The 24,947-nt window shown below is 39.6% G+C and overlaps 1 protein-coding gene across 3 annotated transcripts in view; it reads right to left on the bottom strand.

The window, feature by feature from the left end:
• The window catches only part of fgf22 (fibroblast growth factor 22), a 144,178-nt gene that overhangs the window by 112,287 nt on the left and 6,944 nt on the right, over window positions 1–24,947 (bottom strand). Inside the window, exons 2-3 of one of the 3 annotated variants that reach the window (XM_043721276.2) lie at window positions 2,927–3,024; window positions 229–775 (exon numbers count right to left, since the gene is read on the bottom strand). In XM_043721276.2, coding sequence (XP_043577211.1) covers window positions 229–517 — 289 coding nt within the window. In that variant the 5' untranslated portion in view covers window positions 518–775; window positions 2,927–3,024. The remainder of the gene's footprint in view (window positions 1–228; window positions 776–2,926; window positions 3,025–24,947) is intronic. The other 2 variants (XM_043721275.2, XM_043721277.2) reach the window with 2 other exon arrangements.

The raw sequence follows: 24,947 nt of genomic DNA, 5'->3' as shown, positions 1-24,947 counted from the left end.
TGCCTGAAATTCCAAATCACCTCAATCAAAATTGCAAGCACACTACTTTTATACTTGCAACACATTCAAAAGGCACTCAACATTTAAAGAGAAAGTTTGAGGGAAGTTTTAGGGTTATTTTCTCACTGCCTCTCCCCCTGAACCACACAACCACCCACACCAGAGTAATTGTTAGGATCATTCACTGTGGCTGAAACTGATTTTTAAAACAGGAGATTGACTACTTACTGTTCAGGCAGTTCTTCTTTCTTGTCCCATTTACCTTCCCAGCTCTATCAATCTTGAGGAAGTACTTTGTGGCCGAGTAGAGTCTCCGCCACCGCACATCGCCCTGCAGATGGTTGTAGCTGCGTGTGTGGCGCTCCAGGCTTGAAGAACAGTTTGTAGCATCCAGCGTTAGCGCATCTTCGGGCTCGCCACGACAACTGGCGGAGGCTGAGCAGGCCAGGGAGAACAGAAGAAAGCAAGCAAAGTGGGGCAAGGGCGAGACACCGCTGGTCAGCATCCATTTCCACATTGTAGTAAAATTCCTGGAGTGGGATCTAGGAAAAGACGCATACTGAAGCAGCAATGAATTCACCTGGATAAAGCGAGAGTTCCACACACAGACTTCCCTTCGCAACAATCTTTGTGTTAACGTCTCCGAATTGCCCCGATGTTGTTGTATCCATGACCCAGTCACACCTGAAGCATTAGTCCAATTGCCTTTAATAATTCCTTAAAAACAACGACAGAATTCAAATAGGCATGAAGTTCTCTCCTTCACCGGAGCTGGCTGAAATTTGTACAGGAAGGATGAAAATAAATAAGAAAACACAAACAAACTTCAGTCTTGAGTTTCTCTGTACATCTAAATTTGCCTCATTAAAATGAGAGTCTTGAGAGACTGCAGCATGTAGGAAGGAAAGGTTGTGTTTTTATCAATGCCTCAGACACTACAAACAGCAGGCTGCTTGTCATCTGCTTACCATTCAACTGACAGCTCAGAAAGGCTGGCCCTTTTCAGATAGGAGGATGTTTTTTTTGTCCTAAGCCAGTAGTTTGTCGCCTGATGAAATGTCATTGGAGGGTTGGGCATTCAGTCAAGTAACTTACTAGCTACAGCTAACTGGGAAATAGCTCGTAGTGGTTATGGTTAACAGCTTACCTAAGTGTTATTGACTTTAATGGCATCTTATAGCATTTTTACATTTCCATGTCTGAAAAATACTTCTTAACATTTCTAATCAGGGATTAAATAGTGTTTAAAAATGCATCTCATCTTACTGCAAAGAATTTGGTCAAGGGCATGAACATTTAAAACAACTTAGAATTTAAGTTCATAAATTTACCTACTGGGCAAACATTAATGCTTTCATCTGAAATCTCCCTCTCTCTCTCTGGTAATTTAAAGGTTATCCCATTTATACTAAATAGACTAATGGGACTGCTAAAAGATGGAGGGAAAAGATTCAGGCATATGTGTTTATGCTCATATGTTGATATTTCAGAGTGCAGATTCAGAAGCGAATAATTAGTTTCTCAGTATTGTAATTTTTTTTCCTGAAAACATGGATTTAAGAAAAGAGGGTTGATGGCTGTTATTTTTTTTCCCTCTGTCTGTCATCCAAAGACCTCCAAAGGATTGAAGTTGGTGTAATAAGAGGCTGATTTTGGACAGCTCTCTAGGGAGTCTCAAGACAGTGCTTTGCTGTCGGTGTGTGAGAATCACTGCAAATCTATCAGTCCAGTTACACTTACTCAGAGGAAAAACAGCAGCTGGCTTCTCAAAAAACCTTCATTCTACTTTTGTTGCAAGCAACACATCCTAAAAGTGGAGGAACCAATAAATTTTCTTTTCACCTGTGTCTTTTTAACCTCAATTGCTTTGTAAACCGGATCCCAACTGTACATCACAGTGTGGCACTATGTTTTCTTTTTTATAACCTGGGGTTTTGATTTCTTTTGGTGGTGTGCCCACTTTAAAATAAACAAATTAATGACCGTGTTAAAATAACACACAAAGAATTTTGTACGAGCACATTAACCAGTGCATTACCAGGAGAAGTTTAACCACTAAAGGTTTCAGCAAATATTACCTGTCTTTTTCATGTATACAGGTGATTCATTAACTAATCTGAGAATTTAACTCTTTCATTAGGCATGACATTTGGATCAACCAACTAAGAGCTTGAATCCTAGGGCCTACTGAGACTCAGGATAGTTCATTTCTGTTGGGGGAAGACGGTCAATTGGCAGATGGGAACCGAAGTGAGCTGAACTGCCCATTGCATGGGATGGTCAAGAAGATTTAGCTGAGACAAACAATGCGTTTGACTGGTCTGTCTAAAAGTGATATCAGACAGCAGGGGATATAATACTGAACCTTGCACTTCGAGTATTTTACTTTGGTTAGTTCCCCTCCCCCACGCTTCCCATATAACCACTTAAGTTTTCTGTGATCGCTATCAGTATGTGGTGGGGAAAGCCTAGACCTTTTTTTATGTTTTATAGTCCCTTTGACACTGTGGCTTTTCAAGGCAAGACACACCCATCAAATAGCCTGCCGAAGAAGTGATGAACCTCATCAAACATATTGGTTGACAGGCTCAAGTGTCATCCACAGCTGGGGCTCAGACTCTCAGCCACACTAACATGAAGGGGCTTACTTAGCTATGCACTACTGGACAGCTCTACTGTCAGCTCTTATATACTCAAAGGGACCAATGCCCTTTACTTCCAACCAATTATATCCATGTCACATTCACTTGCAATATCAAAACCTTCATTCAGTTAAAAAAAAGTTCACAAACCTCCAGCTTGTCAGTCAATGTTGTCAGATGCCGATGAATAAACAGACAAAGTAAAGTATCATTTTTAAAACTTAAAATCTATCCATAATAGTTTTGACTATCTGCTGAAGATGTCAGATTGTCCTAACTCCTACCTCATAAGTGGCTGGTGATCCATTTATAAGTATCCAAAATTGTTTGCTGCTGGCTTGATTACGCCTGGATTGGGATTATTTATGGAGCACAGACATATCTAGGTTGAAAATTGTAAAATATTGAAGTAGTTTTTAATTCACTGTCTAAAATTGTTTAATGTTACAGAGTTTATTCTCCAAACCCTTGCAGTCTAAAAATTACTAATCTATGCATTAATATTTTAATAGTTATAAGCCTCCATTGAAATAACAGATGGAAAACTATTACAGACATGTACTAAGCATCTCTGACGCATCACTCTTGGCTTATAAATCACAATTGATTCCTATAAATCAGGTATTAAACACATCAGAGTTGCTTGTGATTACTATGGTTTAGTAATCTGACTTCATTTAAGCAGTCTTGATACAGTCAGAGTTGATGTATAGCACCATGCCTGTGTAAATGCAACTTGTTTATATATGCGACAACTTAATGTTCACCAAAGATTTATGTTTTAACAGTGGGACATAGAGAAGAAAATGTGAGTGTGTGTTTTCCCTGCTGAGATGTTACAAGCACAGCTATTTTCCAGAATGAACAAGCAGCAGGATCATTGTTGTGATTTGAATACCTGATGACGGTGTGTTACAAGAACATTACAGTTCTCATGCCACAGAGCACAGAAGTGTCACTTGAATAGGTTGATGTCTGAAGCAGATCCCGGGGTTGTGTTACAAGGCTTTAAACACAGAATGGGTCATTGGGGGGCAAATTTCTTGGAGGCTTTATTCTGGGACTGCTGTTTCACAGGAGCACAAATGAGAGAATCAAGAGTATTGCACAATTCTGCACTCTACCATCAAGTCAGTCTACAAGTGGCCTCTATGAAGTTCCCCACTTGAACTTTTCTCTCATATGAATATATGGAATTCATATTTTGTTAAAGAATATTTAAAAATTGAGAAGAAGAATCAAGAACTTCAAATACATGGAAACATTACCACCTGGAAGTTTGCTGCCTGGCAAAACTCAATCCTGACTTGATAATATGTTACCATTTCTTCATTGCTATTCAGTCAAAAACCTGGCACTCTATCCATAAAAGCGCTGTGGATATCCTTTTACCACGTGGACTGCAATGGCTCAAGAAAATGACTCAGCAACACCTTCTCAATAAATGCCGGTTTGATCTGCATTGCTTATATCCCCTGAATGAGAGAAAAGAAAACATTGACCACTTGGGACGAATAGTTTACTTCTGTGCAATACCTTGCATAGAAATTTATTAACTAACCTGATAAAAGTGTTATTATGACAGTTATGTTGAGAAGAAGAGTGTAATACCTAATCTACAATGAGGAAGCTTTCATATTTCGTAGATAATCATTGTAAGCCACAAGTGAGTACTGGGCATAGTCTGCTGAATGGCACAGATATTCTTCGCTCTGCGGTAAGTCGTGTCACTTGTGAAGGTTCATATTGTGACCAAGTTTTGGAGATATTTTGCTAATGCTCTGAGCTTCTCCTATTTCATGCATGAGAGATCTAAAGCATTTGTCACTACAGTCAAACGTCTACTTTTATAAGTCAATCAAATCTGGTTTTCTGGCCACTGAGCTTTGCCAAAGTTAAATTTGCACCATCAAGGCTGTACAATGGCACTGAAATCTGAACATACCCAAGACTGGAATACAATGTCAGTCTACATGGTCTGGTGCCACAGTGATGGTCCTGCCATTTGTTTACATTTGCTGCCAATGGTCTTGTACCTACAAAGGGAGAGTAGCCATATTTATGTGAGTTTCTATGATGTTAGATGCAGTGCCAGTTTGTTGTCTATAGACAACCAAAGCCAGCACTGACTTTGGTGGACAATAGCAAATGCCATTTGAAGCATTCAATTTGTTGTAGTGTTTGTAACAAAGTCAGCCCAGCTAGACATCATAGAATATGAGTTCCATGATTGGGGCAGTTAACCTGGTCCAATTAGGAAGCCCAGGCTGACGTAAAAAAATGAGTGTCAGGGATACTGCTACTCAGGTGCCTGATTCTGTATGAGATAGTACTAGAGTCAAGGACTATCCATGTGTGAATAAAGGGTGACTTAGTGATGGGATACCAGCCTGTGTAGAGTTATTTCAGTTATGATTGTTAATTCAATGTAACATTTTTGCAGAAGTGTTTGATTACTGTACACTGCATTCTCCAAACTCCAGATTTGAATTGTTATAGTGACAACTAATTAAAGCAAGATCAACATAACATCATAATAACACTTTTATCAGGTTAGTTAATAAAATTATGTGTAATGTATTGCACAGAGGTAAACTATTCATCCCAAGTGGTCAATGCTTTCTTTTTTTTTATTCAGGGGACATAAGCATTGCAGATCAAACCGACATTTATTGAGAAGGTGGTGCTGAGTCATCTTCTTGAGCCATTGCCACAGTGCCATTTGGGATAGAGTGCCAGGTTTTTGACTGAATAGCAATGAAGGAATGGTAACATATTACCAAGTCGGGATTGAATTTAGCCTGGCAGCAAACTTCCAGGTAGAAATGTATTTGCTGTTCTTGACTTTCTAGAAGGCAAAGTTAGGATGCTTGGAAAGTGAATCAGCTTTGGGGAGTTGCAGCAGTGCATCTTGTGTTGAAGGGGACCAACTGTGTGCCAGTATTGAAGGGAATGATCTTGAGGGTGGGTTGATGGGCTACCTACAATGCTACCTGCTTTATCCTGGATGTGTCAAGCTTCTTGAGCGTACTTACTTAGACAAGTGAAGAGTATTTCATCACACTCCTGACCTGGGCATTGCACAAGGTAGACCTTTCTTTCAGAAGGTGAGAATTAAATTATTGCTTCAGAATTTCCAACTTCTGACCTACACGTAGCCACGGTTTTTATGTGCTTGGCCTGGTAAAGTTTCTGGTCAAATTATTTTCTCAAAAAACATGCATTATTCATAAAATTTGTAAAATAATGCCAAAAGTATTTCTGCTTGAATCCTGCAGACTTTGCAATAATATTCAATTTATCTCCACATAGCATGTTCCACTTAATACGATTGTAATAGACTTAAATTTTTAAAATGCTTTCTGTCACAAAGCTGGTCCCTTTTTTCTAAAAGCTGTTCCTTTTCTCAAGCATACTGTGACCTTGATTTTTTTCTCAGGGGTCATAAAGCCCTCCCAGCTCTGAGGTGATTAGTTTGGTACAGAGATGAAAAAGGATGCTAAGAGGCCTTTTGTTTATATGTAAACAGATGAGACTGCAGGTCAAAGTGGTCATGTTTTAGAATTGACCTGTATAATGAAAAGGGAGTGGTCAGCCTTCTAGATGAGCAGTTCATCCAGAACTAGTTAGGAGTTCAGCTGGTAAACTCTCTCTCTCTCATTCTACCCTTCTAACTTTAACCTGTAAGCATTAATTCCATTTTTACTGTTTTTAAGTGGGTTTGCTTATTGGGACTGTTGTGTATGTTCAGAACAGCATAATTAAGTATACTTTGGATAGACTGAGTTCTGTAGGAGTTCTTTATTCTGTCCTTTGTGTTTCATTGTGTAATTTTATGAATAAATTTTTGTCTGCTTTAAAACCTGGTCGTCAACTGAGCTATCTTACTCCAGGTAATTTTCACTGTACACTTACAGAAACAAATTGCAAAGTTATGGTCCGGGTTGCATGCTTAAGAATGTTTTGAGTGATCTGGCCTAGTCCATAACACTTCATATAAGCAAGGAACAAGAGGAGGCCACTCTGCCCTTCGGGACTGCCCTACCATTCAATAAGATCTTGGTTGCTCTGATGTTAACCTCAATTCTATATTCCTGCATACCCCCAATAACCTTTCATCTCATTGGTAATCATGAATCTATCTATCTCTGCCTTAAAAACATTTAAAGATTCTGCATCAACTGCCTTTTGAGGAAAGGAATTCCAAGGACTCACATAAACCCTAGATTTGCTCACAAAAGGAAACATCCTTTTCACATGCACATAGTCAAGTCCCCTCAGGATCTTTTATGTTTCAATTAAGTCATTCCTGATTGTTCTGACCACCAGAGGATATAGGCCTAGTCTGTCAAACCTTTCCTAACCAGATAATCCACTCATTCCAAATGTTATTTCAGCAAACCTTCTCTGAACTGCTTCCAATGCCTCACCATTCTTCAATAAGTGCGGTAACCAGTAATGTACATTGTACTTGAGATGCGGCCTGCATCACTGAAGCATATGACAATAATAAATCAATAAACAATAAATAATCAAGTCAAATCATAACCTCTCTAATTTTGCATTCAACTCCTCTCACAATAAAACAAGATTCTACTAACATTCCTGATTACCTGCTTTACCTTCACATTAACTTTATGCACTAGGACACCCAGATCTCTCTGCATCTTAGAGCTCAGCACCTCCTTACCATTTAGGTAAATGCAATTCTGTGGTGGTTTTGTGCATCCCTCATCACATAGGGAACCTTGGAATGTGCCAATCTCCAAATCCTGGTTGAGGACAATTCCTTGTATAGCAAGGGTTTTGGGCAGGCCAAAGAGTACCTTTCACCAGTTAATAGTCCTCCAGCTGCAATTTACGTTTGGTATGTGTCTGCAAACAGTCCACAGAGCACAGAATCTTTCATCATGGAGCTGCTTGGCATGAAACTTGAGCCATGAACACTACTTCTCTCTCCAGACCATCTTTGCAAAGACACATTCCATAAGGACATGGATAACAGTCTCTTCCCTTGAGGGCAATGCATGGAGAGGGTGAGACTCCAGACATATAGGAAAGATCTGTTAGGGAGGATCTTTCTCATCACCAGTTAAGCTACATCTTGCTGTTAGTTTGTACTTTCTGGCAATGAGACATTGTGCAACCATGAATTTAACAGCATACTCAAGAGGTTCTACCATCTCCTTTAGACAGGGCCTTGAGCATGTCATGCATGTCGTGGACTTGTGGTAAAAGGCTCGTTTCTGCATTAATTTCCCCATAAGAAAGTTGTCCATGTTGATGCCTACATTAAGGATAGTGGGGGATTCAACAATGGTACAGCTGTTGCATGTCAAGGGGAAATCGTTAGATTTTCACTTTTTGGATTTTAATACTCCATGCAAACTTCCTCCTATACCTTTCAATCTAACTTTGTCATCTTCATCTTCTATTCCCTTCTTATAATGTGTCTATCTAGCTTTTCTTTAAATGCAACTATTGCAGTCGTCTTAAATATTCTTTATGGTAGTGAGTTCCATATTCTAACCTCTCTCAAGGAAAAGAAATTTGCCCTGAATTTGCAACTGGATTTATTCAGGAATATGTTCTTCCTCTTCTAAGTTTTGCTGATGGTTGGGTATCCATAACACTTACTCAAAGTGTTTTTTTTTTATCTGTGAGCTAATGAAGTATTGAATCATGAAGACCATTGCAGTTGAGCTTAATCCTGTACCTACCCAATAAACAACTTAAGTTGTGGGACAATAATTAGGAATGAAAAACCTGAGTGATTTAGTTTCTGTCTCTCTAACATAATGAAGTCAACGTACTCGTGGCTGGTTCTGATTAGTCAGCTCAGCACATAGTGAAGATTAAACCTATGACTTCCTTCAATTCTACACAAGGGGGTGTATTTACTGACTGAAGCATGGGGACAGACTGGAGATGTAACATTCTGAGTACAGTGCAACTAATTCAGAAACAATGAGGACTAAAATGAGGAGAAATTTTTACCAACCAGAGTGGTGAACATGTGGAATTCTCTGCCACAGAAAGCTGTTGGTGCCAAAGTATTGAACGTTTTCAAGAAGGAAATGGATACAGTTCTGAGGGCTGAAGGGATCAATGGTTATGGGGAGAAAGCGGTAACAAAGCAGCTACTTGGATGATAAGCAATGATCATGTAGAATGGCAAAGCATGCTTGAAGGGGATGAATGGATTACTACTGCTCCTTTCTTTTATATTTAAATGTTTCTATATTGCTAGATTTTCTAGCCTGGAAGACCATCTGCTCAATTTCCAATTCTGGTCAAGTAAGTAATATTAACTTGGTTAAAAATAGACATACAAGGGCCAGTTTTAAATTTGGGTGTCCACCCCCAACCAACCCACCCACCACCACCCTCCTCTGCCTGGCCAAGCTCGACCTCACACTCACCAACTTCTCTTTTAACTCCTCTCATTTTCTTCAGGCCAGAAGGAAGGCCATAGGTACCCACATGAGCCTGAGTTATGTCTGTCTCTTGGTGGGCCACGTGGAACTTTCCTTTCCCAGTCCTATTCCAGCCCCCACCCACTCTTTCTCTGATATATCAATGATATTATTGATGCTGTTTCCCTTTCTCATCTGGAATTAGAATGGTTTATCAATTTCACATCCAATTTCCATCTTGCCCACACTTTCATCTGGTCTATTTATGACTCCTCCCTTCACCTCCTTGACATATCTGTTTCTAATTCTGGGGATAGACTGGCCACTAATATCCACCATACACCCACCAACTCACACAGTTACCTGGACTATACATCCTCACACCCTGCTTCCTGTAAAGATTCTATTCCATTCTGCCAGTTCTTCCGCCTCTGTCACATATGTCCCAATGATGCCACCTTTGAGAAGGGAGCCTCCAAAATGTCCACCTTCTTCCTCAACTGAGGATTCCACAGCACCGTTGTTGACAGGGCCCTCAACCGGGTCTGACCCATCTCTCTCACTTCAGCTTTCACTCCTCTCTTCCCTCCCGCAACAGCAATAGGGTTCCCCTTGTCCTTACCTACTATCAACATCCAGAAGATCATCAGCTATCAATTGCAGCAAGATGTCACTACCAGACATATACTCCTTCCTCTCCCTTGTCCATTTTCTGCGGAGGCTGTTACCTCCAGGACATCCTAGTCCACTCTTCCTTCACTCCCAACACACTCCCACAGCCCCCGGTACCTTCCCCTGCAGCCGCTGAAGGTGTAATATCTACCCCATTTACTTCCTCCCTCCTCAGTATCCAAGAGCCCAAATATACGTTTCAAATGAAGCAGCATTTTATCTGCACTTCACATAATCTAGTCCACTGCATTCACTGCTCACATTGTGGTCTCCTCTATATTGGGTAAACAAAGCATAGACTGGGTGACTGCTTCACAGAATACCTACATTCTGTCCACAAAAAAGACCCGGAGGCTGCTACTTCAACACCCCATCCTGTTTCCTGGCCAAAATCTCTGTCTCAAGCTTCTTGCAGTGCTCCAGCAAAGCTTAGTGTGAGCTGGTGGAACAGTAAATCATTTTCCACTCAGGACCCTGGACTCAATATCAAGTTCAATAACTTTAAGGTTTGAGCTTTCCTATGTCCTAGCCCCAACCCCTACATACCAGGTCCTGTAATCACATAGTCTGCTATTATACACAACCCATTGTCAGTCACTAACAGCTTCCACTAACAGCTATTCACCCTCCTAGCCAGATCATCATCCACTCCTTTGTCTGTCCAACTGTTCTCTCTCTTTGGGCTCTATTCCCACCTATTTACTCCTTAACCTCATCCCCTCACCCTACCTTCTGCATAAAAATCACCACTTTCCCCAGCTACCATCAGTTCTGAGGAAGGGCCACTGGACCCAAAATGTTAACTCTGATTTCTCTTCACAGATGCTGCCAGAGCTGCTGAGTTTTTCTAACATTCTCTGTTTTTGTTTCTGATTTACAGCATCCACAGTTCTTTCGGTTTTCAATTAACCAATGAACTTTACAACACAGAGGAGGCCAGTCAGCCCAATGATACTATGAGTGGATGCAACAGCTCTTGCTGAGGGAGGTAAAAGTAATGTAAAGTTCCTGCTTCTGATGGAAATGCACATCCAGAGACTTTGGAAACTGTGTCAGGCTCAGAATGCCTCCTGTAGTTCTCCACCCTATCGCAGTCAACAGTAAGGGCGGTGATAGGCAACGTACCTGAGTGATCTATATCAATGAGAAAAGTGGAGTAAATTGGAAAATAATTTGAAAATAGTTTGAGTTATTGCATTAGCAAAACCAATGGATGATCATTAAAGCAAAAGATAAATTTACAGTTCAGTGCGCAACATAATTGAATGTTTCCTACAACCATCTTGAAATATTTTGAGTTCCATTACTTATTCTTATTTGAAATTAATTTGCACTTTATCAAAGGATTAATAATATTCAATTTCTCAGAGAGCTGCTGACTAAAAGCCAATCATTAGCCCACAAAATAGAAGGGTCAATTTTATTCAGATACTTGAGCTAAAGGAATCTTGCTGTTAGTTCCTGATCTCACCTTCTGAGCTCAGACAGGTAGAAGTTGGAAAAGGGACCACACTATTTGATACTGGGACCATTGTTGTTTATATGAATTACTTGGATTTGCAAATAGTCAGCTAAATTTCAAATTTCTGGAGAACATTAAAAGCTGTTGTGTTCTCTAAATGAACTAAAGAAGCTGGGCAGCATGGTGACTCAGTGGTTAGCACTGCTGCTTCACAGCATCAGGGACCTGAGTTCAATCCCAGTCTTGGGCAACGATCTGTGTGGAGTTTGCACATTTTCCTTGTGTCTCCCTGTTTCTGTTGGCTGCTCCAGTTTCTTCCCACAGCCAAAAGGTGTATGCAAGATTGGCCATTCTAAGTTGCCCATACTGTACAGGGATGTATAAGTTAGGTGCATTAGCCATGGGAAATGCAGGGTTATAGGGTAGGGAATGAGTCTTGGTGGGATGCTCTTCAAGGGGTTGATGTGGACTTGTTGGGCTGAATGGCCTGTTTCTGCACAGTGGAGATTCTATTTTAAAAATTCCTTACAAAATAGGATTCTAAGTTGTTTAGAGGAGCTGAGTGAGCTAGAAGTATAGATCTATAAATCACGAAGCATTTCATGCAGTTTGATAAGGTCATTAAATTCAAGTAAACTATTGTTTCTAGCCTCATTTCTAGTTGAAAACACTAGTAGAGTTGTTATGTTAAATTTGTACAGATACTATGTTCAATCACACTTGAGATTCTGGGCTCCATTCTGGTCTTCATATCTGAAAAATGATATATAAATGCACTGGAGAAGTTGTGAAAAATATTGACCAAGATGATTTCAGAATTGAGAAGTTATCATCTATCAGGAAAGATTGAATAAGCTGAGGACATTTTCTTCAGAGGATGATAACCTGATAGAAGTCTTTAAAATTATGAATAGTTAGGATAGGATAAATGTAGAAACGTTATTTTGCACATGTGAGATTCTAAAACAAAAGTCCTTAAGGTGAGAGTCATTAAAAAATCCAGTTAGCAATTCTGAAACAGCTTTGTGGTTAGCATGTGGGATGTTCTAACATATGAATAGTTGCAACAAATAGCATAGTTGTATTTCATAGGAAGCTAGCAGAAAAAAGGAAATAGAAGTTTATGTTCATATAATGCATTGCAGAAAGTGGAAAGAATTATATGTGAAGCCTAAACTCTGGTAGAGACCAGTTAGGCTAAATGACCTATTTTTAGTGTTGTAAATTTGGTGTAAACGATGCGATTTAAATACAATTTGTTATTGTTAAATCACTGACATTAATTCAAATTATTTAACTATCCTTATGTAGTCAAGTTAATAAAACCTGCAAACCATTTATTCCAATATTACTAGAACTCATTGTTTGAAATAGAATATTAATGGTGTTGAAAAATCCACAGATAGTGTACTAACATACTTAATTTTTTGAAAATGGTTTTTCCCAGTTGTATTATTGCACAAATTTCAAAAACACACTTTTTCATTAAGACAGTTACATAACATCATGACATGTGATGCTGCACTACATGATCTAGGACAGGTAGCACTGTGGCTCAGTGGTTAGTACTGCTGCTTCCCAGTGCCTGTGACCCAGGTTCAATCCTAGCCTTGGGTGACTCTGTGTGGAGTTTGCATGTTCTCCCCATGATTGTGTGGGCTTCTGCCAGGTTCTCTGGTTTCCTCCCACAGTCCCAAACTGTGCAGGTTAGGTAGATTGGCAATGTGAAATTGTCTGTAGTGTCTAGGGATGTGTAGGCGAGGAGGATTAGCCATGGTAAATGTGGGGTTATAGGAAAGGGTGGTGGTATGGGTGGGATGCTCTTGAGAGGGTTGCGATGGGCTGAATGGCCTCTTCCTGCTCTGTAGGAATTCTACGATCTTACTCTCTGTATGTTTCTTTAGTTGGCAGCTGATCTGTCAACAAGCGACAACCTGATCAGCTAGCTGATCAATTAGCTAGGCAGTTGACTATCTGTGTTATATGATTGTGCTTAAACAAACATATAATCCAGACTGTGCATGTTATTTGGAGATGTTATATTACATACATGCCATTAATAAACTTCCAGATATCTGTCTCAGTAAAACCCAGTTCATAGTTGTATATGTTATGTGCACTAACATATAGAAAATCACAAATCATCATACTGGCAGCAAGTGATTACATCATTCCCCATTTTTCTTTTCATTCAAAATGTTTTCACTTAGCTTCACTGTGAGTTAAACTATCATGAGTCTCTTTCTTAATGACAAAAGGATTTAAAGTATCTATTTAGTACGAGGCCATTTAAAGTTCCCTGAAAGTCATACACCCGAGAACAGTAATAGACTACTGTTTTCTCTCTTTTCTTCAGAAAGCAGTGATTCATTGCTGGGATCCAACTCCATTGTTGATTGTCTATAATACCTCATCCAATTGTCCTACGCTAAGGTGTAAGCCGAGCGAGTGTCAATCGGCAATTGAACATTAGTAGCATCACATAATCCTGCTCTTTCATGTGAAAACTTTTCATCATGTATGGGCAGGTTTGTAGAATCCTGAATTTTCTTTCTCGATTTTGAGGTGCTGATACCAACAGTACTTTGTGCTTTGAGCAAATATTGCTCCCTGCACATTGAGCTACCTGACTGGAAGATTGAACTGTGGGTATCGGCACATACATTGTCTCTGACACTTCCTATCTCTGTATAAGGTTCTTTGACTCTTTACATATTGTTATACTTTTAATTTATATCTGTTCATAGCAGGTTATCATATGCAGTTCTCGTGTGTAGTTTCTAAGACCTTTCTCTTCATGTGTTCATTTTATCATAACAATGTTAGTCATGTGATCAGTTACACCATAACGATTTATATGATTTGCATTAAACCATAGATGGAACCAAACAATATTGTTTTCCTGAATGTGATGAGATCTGTATAACCAAGAAATCAGATCAAGGGCCTCCTTGTTTGAATGATACTGTCCTACTCTGTGAGCATGGAGCACAACCCCAGATATTGTGTTTAACAACTTGCATTTATTTAATGCTTCTTACACTGAAAAGAAGTTGATACAATTAACAGAGGTTAATTGTATCAACTAACAGACTGCAAAGACGAGGAGAGGGCAAGTAACTTCAGATGTGAGGGTGAGGAACCAAAGGCTAAGTCAAAGAAGGCTTTTCGAAATTGTGAGGAGCTAGATAAAGGAAACTGGGTAGAGAATTCCTGATGATTGCCATGCACTGGCTAAACTTTTTCTTTAGGGATTGATGCTACTTAGAATATCTAAGCATGTATTTTGATATGACAAATATCAGATAATCCAAAACACATCTAATAACATACCCTCAACAGCTACATTCACCTGCAGATATATGTCAGTTTTACTTTGAAGCCACTTCAGATCAGTGAATTTATGAATTGGAAAGTGTATTTTATTGGATTCCCCAAGGGGGCGCAATTAGACTTGTAGTAATTCAATTGGGGCAAGCACATTACAATTATTCTGGTCTTTGGAAGCTATAGCAGCAACATTGTATTGAATTGGAAATTATAGAAGGTACTATACGATAGTAAATGGCTGTTGTTTCTCACTAATCGAAGGGAGCTTTTTGTTGCCTGGATTTTTTTGTTTAAGCAGGCACTTTGACATATTATGTTCCAATTGTTTTTATGTGGCAGAGGCAATAATCATCAGGTAAAACAGCTTTTCCAGACTGAACTCACAAAAGTGGAAATGGTTTATTCACTGTTTTCTGCAGAAAAACAGGGGACAATGCTCAATTTTCTGCTCTTTATTAGTAGGGAGATTGGACTATTGACATTACTGCTACTTGATGTGGTGTCTGCATACACTTTTAAAGTTCTTTATTCACTGACAGAGTCTGTTCCTCTGTGTCCAAATGATTTCTAACCTCTAGTTCCCTCGTGTTTCCATTAAGGCCTTGACCCTTTCTCAAGCACTGTTGTAAAGGCAACGGTTCAGTAGTCTACAAAGGTGGCCTAGCTATTCATGCTTAACCATAGTTTAAAAAGTATTTGATGTCTACACAATCATGGTGAAGCATCTCAGCCAAGTTCAATGCTTTCTTCATTTGGTATGGAGATTAATTGTAGTTCCACCATCCTTTCTTTGGTTGAGACCAGTAGAGATGGGGATATAACCTCAAGCATTTCTGATATATGTGGCTCAATACCACAACATTTACTGACTGAACTCTTGGGGGAGCTTCCATGGGAGCACATCTACAATTTCCATTGTTGCCCACATTTGGTCACCAAGCCTTATGCCCCCTTCCTCCCCAAACCCCACAAGATTTCCCTCATTCTCTGTTTGCTTTCTGCATGGTCCATTCATTACTTTAAGCATTAGAAATGCTTAATGAGACAAATCTTATGTAGTCTAAAAATTGACACTTACTTCCTGTAGTAAGTAACAGCCGCAGTGGAAACTTTACTGTTCTCTGCTGGCAATAAGCTGTTATTGCCCACCCATCAAAAAATACAGCCTCTTAACCTCTTTGTTGCTTGTGCTTCAGATTAGAGACGGATATGACCAACGCACTCCTGAGAACACCTGCTTCTCTTGCATTCTCCAATTTCTGTCCCTTAGCACTTCCCAGGGGAACAAATGAGCTCATTACAGTCAGATCATGATATTTGCAATGGTTTACTTAATCAGATGCAGTGAAGTGAACCAAAAATTTATACCTTATTTAATGCTGTTTTTAATCTCCCCTGGAGTCCGTTCATTCTGGAGAAGTGCCCACCGTTAGTTATAGGATGATTATTTCTATTGCTACGTTTTGGTACTGGTTTCACCAAGTTCACTGGTGTCAAAGAAAGGCAAAACATGGAGTTGCAACAACTTACTTCAGCATTACATGACAGTGTACAATCCCTGTCCTTGGAACATTCCTGCTGAAAGCCTCCAAACAGTGAAACTTTATGATTGACTTCCTCTTTTCTTCTTCCTGTTGCAACAATGCTGCTCCTTTAACAAGGTTATACTGTCCTTGGTTTTTTTTCATGAGGGATCGTAAAGTCAGAGTTTCCGATATGTCTGGAAATATCTACCTGAGAAGGCTTTTAAGCCTTTCTTTTATAACACTTGTACAATGAAAGGGGAGTGGCCAGTTCTCCCAGTTCAGGATTTGGGTTGGTTTGGTTTTAGCAAGCAGTCTGTTTGAGGCTACTGGTCAAAGAAACCACTCCATGCTGATCCTCTCTCCCTATAAAACCTCTCTCCTGTAAGAACCTGTGTTTGAATTTACCCTTTTGCCCAGGGGTGCGTAATGGGATGTTGCAAGTATTTGGAATAGCATCATTAAAGTTGTGATTGAGTCAATTGGGTTTTCAGATAAATTAAATTATTACAAATTTGGTTCTCTTTTGTTTGTGTTTCATTCAGTAGTCTGTAAATAAATTCTAATTTGTTTAAAACTGAGAGGTTGGGCCAGCTGCATCACTCCTGGAATATCCACATGACACCTGCTTAAAACAACTGGAAAAGCTAGGGTCTGGGCTACCTTCTTGAAAATGTTTGAGGGGGTCTGACCTGGTCCAAAACACTATTCTTTATCTGAAAGCTACCGAGTAGAGAAATTTGAGAGTCCTTGTTAATGAATCACAAAAGTTTCCAAGTTCAATAGTAGTAGGGATGAGGAATGAAATGTTGGCTATTATTTCAAAGGCAATCAAGTATAACATAAGGGCGTTTTGCTAAGACTATAAGAGGTATTAGTCAGCCCCACAGCTGGAATTCTGTGAACACTTTTGAGTTCCCTACCTCAGGAAAGATATATTGGTGTTGGAGATTTTTGTATGAGGAGAGTTTTAATTAAGTTGTACTCATTGGAAATTGGAAGAATGAAAGGTAAACTTATTGAAACGAACAAGTTTTCTAAAGGACTTGACAGGGTAGATGTGCAAAAGGCTGTCTCACTTTGTTGAAGTGTCTAGGACCAGAGGGCAACTGGCCATTTAAGATAGAGGTAATGTGGAAGTGTTTCGCTCTGAAAATAGTGAACCTGTGGAATTCTTTGCTGCAGAAGGTTATTGGGCTGGATTATTAAGAATATTAAAAGCTGAGATAGACAGATTTTTAACCAGTTAGGGAATCAAGGATTATCAGAAAAATAGGCAGGAAAGTGGAGTTGAGGATTATCAAATCAGCTATGATCTCATTGAATAGTAGGCTGAAGGCCTATATCTGTTCCTATATCTTAGGTTTTCTAACCATTGGAGACAGTCCCCGTATTAACAATTGTTTAGGTTGGATTCAGTATGAAAGTGACTTCAGTATTACTCAATCTAACTCCTTTATTATAGGAGCAGAGTCTACAAAAATGGAATACTGGCATTGCCACTGGACCAGTAATCAGGCATTGCAACTCTAATACTACAAGCATCCCACAGGATCAACCCTGGTTCCACAAAGAGTGCAGAAGGGCATGCTGGAGCAATACCAGCCATACCTAAAAATGAGATGTCAACCTAATGAAGCTATAAAGAAGGACTACTTGCATGCCACACAGTACAGGGAGCAAATGATAGTCAAGGCAAAATAATCCTACAACCAAAAAATGTAATTCTGCAGTTCTGCCACATCCAGTTGTAAACATTGGTTGACAATTAAGCTGCTCACTGGGAGAGGAGGCTACATAGATAAATGGCATCCTCAATGATAGGAGAGCCTCGGACATCATTGCAAATGATAAGGCTGAAGCATTCACAACAATCTTCAGCAAGTAACGACAAGAAGAGTCATTACATGGAATATCTAGAAATGGCTGGATGCACTAGATACTGCAAAGGTTTTGGGCAATATTATGGCAATAGTGCTGAAGGGCTGTGCTCCAGAACCTGTCATGTATTGTCACAGAACTGATATCTACCCTACTATGTGGAAAATTGAATAGGTCGGTGTTGCATACACACAAACAATGACAAAATTCAACCCAGACAATCAGCCTGCTCTTGATTTCAGTAAAGTGATGGCAGGTATTATCAACAGTGCTATGAAGCACTACTTGCTTAGCAATAACCTGCTCATGCATACCTCACGGTAATGTCCCATGTACAATCATATTCAACAGCTTCGTCAATGATCTTTCCTCCAACATAATATCAGAAGTTGGGATGGTCACTGAATACAATGTTCAACACCAGTCTTGACTCTATGGATACTGAAGCAGTTCATGTCCAAATGATAATCCAGGTTTTGGCTAACAAGTGGCAAGCATTATTCATGCCACATAATTGCCAGGCAATGGCTATCTCCAACAAAAGACAATGTAACCATTACCCTTTGGCATCCAATGGCATCATCATCGTTGAATTCCTCCACTCACAACAGCCTGGGGGTTACTGTCAGAAACTGAACTGGACCAGTCATATACATACTGCAGCTACAAGAGCAGGCCAGAGGTGAGGAATACTGCAATGAGTTATTGACCTCCTGACTCCCCAAAATCTGTCCACCATCTACAAGATACAAATTAGGAATATGAAGGAATGCTCCACACTTGCCAGAATGAGTTCTGATCCAACAATACTCAAGATTCTTGACACCTTCCAGGACAAGGCACCCCAGTTAACGGATACCACATCCATAAACATTCACTTCCTTCATTACTTAAGCTCAATAGCAGCAGGGGGTACTACCTGAAAACAACAAATGCTGGAGATCACAACGGGTCAGGAAGCTTCCAGGAGAGAGAGAACTAACTAATGTTTCGAGTCTAGTGCAGAACTGAAATGTGTACAATCTACAGGATGCACTGCAGAAATTCATTAAGTGTCTTTACACAGCATTTTCGAAAGCCACGACCACAAGCGTCTGGAAGGACAATGATAGCAGATGCACGGGAATACCACCATATACAATTTCCCCTCCACATCACACTCCAACCTGGCTTGGAAATAAATCACCATTTCTTCACAGTTACTGAGTCAAAATCCTGGAACTCCCTCCCTTGTGGCATTGTTAGTCAGTACACACTAAATTGATGGCAAGGGCTCAAGCCATAAATGCTGGCCCAGCCAGTGACACCTAAATCCAAAACAAAGGAAAATGTGTATCTTGAACCTGCAACATTTAACTTAAACTTCGGCACAATTGGCAAGAAGCATTGTCCATTGAGTGTGTAGAGGGTTAGTGTTGTAGTAATTAACTAAAACACTGTAGTTGCCCTGCACAGAACATACAAACATATAAATGTGGGGCAGAAGTAGGCCATTCAGGCCATCAAGAGTGTTCTGATTTTCAATAAAATCATGACTGATCTCTTTGTGTTTTAAATTCCACATTCCCATCTATTCATGATAATCTTTGGTATCCTTCCCTAAATCACATTCATCCAGCTCCGCCTTCAAAAGATTCACTGAATCCATTTCTACCTCCTTCTGAGACAGTTTCAAAGTTGCAAAACCTTTTGAGAGAATAAATTTCTCCTCATCTCACTGGTAAAAGGGTACCCTTAATTCCTAAACAGTATCCCGTAGTTGGGGAGTCACTTACAAAAGGAATCTTCCTTTCTGTGTCCACCTAGTTGGGGCTGAACAGGAGGCTATTTATTGGTCCATTGGTAAGCTTTCTACTACATATCCAATCAGCTCCATCTTCCCAATTAAACTATACTTACGGAAGGACCTAGGGATGGTGAGAAAACTGCCAGCCATCAATAGTACATCTACCCAAGCAGTTCCAATGAATAAGCTGATTGGTCAATTATCAAAAACACCTTTGGAATGACATGTACAGCTGAATTTTACTTTTTTTGATGAAGTATTAGTGCCTTGAGTTTTTAGAGGGCTATTGAAGCCATAAAATTTCTCACCATAATTATCAAACTCACCCCATTAACTACCTATCCTGCCCCAATGGTATCTCTCTCATCCAAATCTATTCCCAGCTTACCACACACCATTCCCAGAACTACTGTCCACACAAGAGGGTATTTGTCAGCAGACCAACATCCCTGCCATCCATGTCATCTTTAAAAGGCTGCTGTGCACCCAGTCAAGCACTGGTATTCCAGTGATAGACATACAGTATGAAGAAACAAAAACAGAAGTTATTTTGGGAAAGGGTCACTGGACCCAAAACATTAACTTTGATTTCTCTTCACAGATGCTGCCAGACCTGCTGAGCTTTTCCAATAACTTCTGTTTTTGTTTGTGATTTATAACATCTGCATTTCTTTTGGTTTTCTTACAGTATGAAGATGTTGGAGAAGAGGAAGATTGGGCACTGCGATCCTCTAACCAGTCCTCAGTACCCTACTTAATGTTTGTATCTGCCTTGTTCTTTTTCATTGAGAAGACTGTCACAAAGTATTCACTGAGGATGATGGCCATGTGTTCCAGGTTTACACACAGGTTCTCTCAGTGGTCCGTAATAGGCCCTACCATTTCTCTATTGATTCTAATGCTCTTGACTTACTTTTTAAAAAAATAATCTTTTGAGCTTTCCTTTATTCTACCTGCCAATGTTTCCTCATACATTCTGTTAGCTTTCTTAATTTTCTTTTTTAAGATCTCCTACACATCTTATACTGCTCTTAGAACTCTGCTATATTGAGTCCATGGTATCTCCATAAGTTTTACTTTTCTTTCTTATTCACAAACTTTATGTCCGTCAACACTAGGGTTCTCCAGTCTTGGTTCACAACTTTGTCTTTACAGAAACTAATTTGCCCTTCACTCTTGCTATTTCCTTCTTGAATGCCTCCCACTTCTCTGACACTTTTATCTGCAAGTAAATGCTTCCAGTCCACTTGGGCAAAATCATAACTTATCTTGGTAAAATTAATCTTTCCTCAGTTTAGAACTTTTATTACCAGCCCATCCTCATCCTTTTCCACAACTATTCCAAGTCTAGCTAAGTGATGGTCACTCTCTCCAAAATGCTCCCCTACTGTTCCACCTTCCACTGGTCTGGGCTCATTTCCAATTATCAGGCCCTGAAACTGCCCCTTCCTAGTTGGGCTTTCTACATGTTGGCCAATAAAGTTCTCTTGGATGCAGTTTAAGAATTTTATTCTCTCCCTACCTTGCACACTAAATTTCCTTCATTGCTATGGTATCATGCTCAAAAAGGCCTATTTGTGCCATCAGTTTGTCTGTCTTATTCCTCAAGCTCCATCATGTGTGATTCAGGTATTAAATTACCAGGTCTGCCTAACAGCATTGACCTGGTTCCAATCTTACATCCTAGAAGAGATTGTGCTTACCTTTCCTATTCTAAATAAAATACTTCTAGCATTTACTATCAAAAATAAAATCATCCAGCAATGTGAGATATTGTTCTGTCATTTCTGCCAGTGCCAGCTACTACCTCAAAACCAAGTTTATTTATTGCCTTCAGGTACAGGTTAATATGACACCTGAGATGGAGTGTACCTTCTATCAAATGATTTTTCCTGGCTTACCCCAATAGTGAAGCATTAAAAATAAGCCTTATTATTGACAGGACAATACAATTTTTTTTTGTTTTGAACCCCAATGCAAAATTAGTTGTCCAATCGTAATACAAAGTGCAGTGATTGTAGCAAGGACAGCTAAGTGCATCTCATACCTATGAGTTCCCTGATTATGGCTGTTATTCTCATCCAACCAGGGAGCCCAAGGCTGAAAGATATAAACAGGAGTGTCAGATATCCTGTTCACTCTGACAGCTGGCTCTGAAGGAGCTGAATCAGTGTCAAGGACTCTCCATGTGTAAACTAAGGGCGACTTGGTGACAGGTACTGGGCTCTGTTATTTCATGAAGTATTGTTAGCACTAAACAAAAACAGAAGATAAGCAGTAGGAAATAGTTACTCATTATTGGCAGCATAATGATCAAATGTAGTTCAAAGATCTCTAATAAAACTGACATCAATGAAAGTCATACCTGATATAAAGCAATGGCAGAATGGCCTGTTTCCACACTATAGGGATTCTACGATCTTCTATGATCTAATGTTATATTGATTTTAGGAGAGAAATTGTCATAGTCTCAAACATCTCTTCAAGGGTTTATCAGAGAAGTGGCCTCAGTTGAATCTTCTTCACTTGCTTCATCAATGACCTTCACTCCACCTTTAAGGCTCAATGCCATTCACAACTCTTTTAGTGATGAGGAAGTCAAACAGGGGCAGGATGTTCATAATGCCCAGTTTCAGGTAGAGTATCTTGAACAAAGGAAAACCATGTAGTCTCTCTCTGAATTTCTGATGCATCTCTATGCCCATTGCCAACATCTCAAGTGTCAACATTGGCTACAAACTTAGCTTGACAAGTTATATCCACACTGTGGCTTAAAAGGCAGTGCAGATACTTGGTACAGTGTGATGAATGATTCATCTGACTCCTCAAAGCCCCTGCACCATCTATGAAACTCCAGTTTGGATGTTAACTAAATAACCACTGTTCTCCTGGATGAGTGTGAAAGCACTCAGCAATTCATAAAACCGAGTAGTTCACTCAATTGTTACTTCTACTATTCAATTTGATATTAACCCCATCTAGCAACTGCAATTTTTTTTCAATTATACTATCTGTAGGATACATGGCAGCAATTTGCCAATTTGAACATCGTTCGTTCCCTACGATGGGAATGGATAAGAACAACAGCAATATGGTGGGGACACTAACACTTACATTTTCTCCTCCTTGTCAACATCATCCTAACTTGGACAGATGTTGTTGTTTCTTCATTGCTATTCGGTCAAAATTCCAGAATTGTTTACTCAACAACATTGCCAAACCCAAGCCTACAAGCACTGCTACAGTTTAAGAAGATCCATCATTACATTCCCATGATATTTAGAGATGGACAATAACTAAGTTTTTGCCAAGTATTCAAGAACATATTAAAGGTCTCCATTCCTGAAATCAACATAATACTTTCATCCTCATAAGCTTTAAATTTCTAACTCAGTTTTTCAAAAAAAAATGGGGCTGTCTCTTCTAAAATTAGAATGGAATGAATGCAGTATGTGTTAAGATGCTAGCATTTTCTTATCATAGAATGCTACAAGTTTCTGAAGTCTCATTGTTAATTACACTGTACTGAAATAACTGTTTTAGCATGTTTTACACTAAAGTTGTGATCCGCTTTCCATAGAAAGAAAGGAAAAATAAAGATAGCCTAGTATGTAACTATCACTTTTCATGACCACTGAACATCTCAGAACATTAAAACACAGTACAGCCAATGAAATACATTTTCATGTGTAGTGATCCCCTTGTAAGAAATGCAGGAGCTGACATTCACATAGGAAGTCTCTGTAGGCATCAATGTGACAATGGCCAGATATTCTGTTTGTATGATGTTCATTCATGGATAAGTATCGGCCAATACATCATGGATACCTCTCTTGCTTCTCTTCTAAATATTGCCATCTTTCCATTAATCTAAACAAAAGAATAAGACTTCCATTTAACCTTATCTGACAGATGGCACCTCCGACTGTACAGCGCTCCTTCGGCCCTGTCTGGAATATAAGCCTACGTTTTGTGCTCAAGTCCTATGTAGGGACTTGACCCCAGACTTTCTGACTCAGAAGTCAGAGTGCTACTAATTGAACCATGGTTGACAATTTAGTCTTTTTAAGATGAATGAGTTTTCAAATTCATTCATAAAATGGTGACTCAAATCGAAACTCTATTTTTAGTTTCTAGGAACATAGGGAAATAAGAATAGAAGTTGGCCATTCAGTCCATCATGTCTGTCCTGCTATTTAACATGATCATGGCCGATTATACACTTCAATGTCTTTTGCCCAGCCAACCCCATACTCCTGTATAATACAGTCATAGAGATGTACAGCACGGAAAAAGACCCTTCGGTCCAACCCATCCATGCCGACCAGATATCCCAGCCCAATCTAGTCCCACCTGCCATCACCCGGCCCATATCCCTCCAAACCCTTCCTATTCATATCCCCATCCAAATGCCTCTTAAATGTTGCAATTGTACCAGCCTCCACCACTTCCTCTGGCAGCTCATTCCATACACGTACCACCCTCTGCGTGAAAAAGTTGCCCCTTAGGTCTCTTTTATATCTTTCCCCTCTCACCCTAAACCTATGCCCTCTAGTTTTGGACTCCCCGACCCCAGGGAAAAGACTTTGCCTATTTACCCTATCCATGCCCCTCATAATTTTGTAAACCTTTATAAGGTCACCCCTCAACCTCCAATGCTCCTCCAGCCTGTTCAGCCTCTCCTTATAGCTCAAATTGTCCAACCTTGGCAACATCCTTGTAAATCTTTTCTGAACCCTTTCAAGTTTCACAACATCTTTCCGATAGGAAGGAGACCAGAATTGCACGCAAAATTCCAACAGTGGCCTAAAGACATATAAATTGCCCTCTCTAATTATCCCAGGGAAGTCATGATGGACTTTCTTTCAAAACTACTGGCTTCAAAGGCTAATAAAGTTAATTTAATTCACAGGACTCTTTGCCATGTTGGCACAGAGACTAGGAGACCAGTTGATTTAAGGAAGTGTCAAAGTCAATTCATTATGTAATTGTTTCTGAAGATAGTTTTCCTTCCCACATAGTCAACTTAGGAAATTTTGACTTTACTCTAGCTGCATAAGCTACAAAGGATCCAGATGTGCAACTTTGCAAACAGTTGCCAGACACTGGAACAGACACTACTCATTTCTGGAGTGGAATCTCAGAAAGTAAGCAGCGCTAGTACCCTTTCTTCACCTTAGAAACTACTATATGACCATTGAATCTCTTTCTGGTGCTTGAGAAGCAGACAAAAAA

Source organism: Chiloscyllium plagiosum, unplaced genomic scaffold, assembly GCF_037043375.1.
Source record: "Chiloscyllium plagiosum isolate Xiang-an unplaced genomic scaffold, Cpla_swu_hap1 HiC_scaffold_28, whole genome shotgun sequence".
NCBI lineage: Eukaryota > Metazoa > Chordata > Chondrichthyes > Orectolobiformes > Hemiscylliidae > Chiloscyllium > Chiloscyllium plagiosum.
Note: the sequence above shows the minus strand (reverse complement) of the source record. Positions and strands in the feature narration are given on the sequence as shown.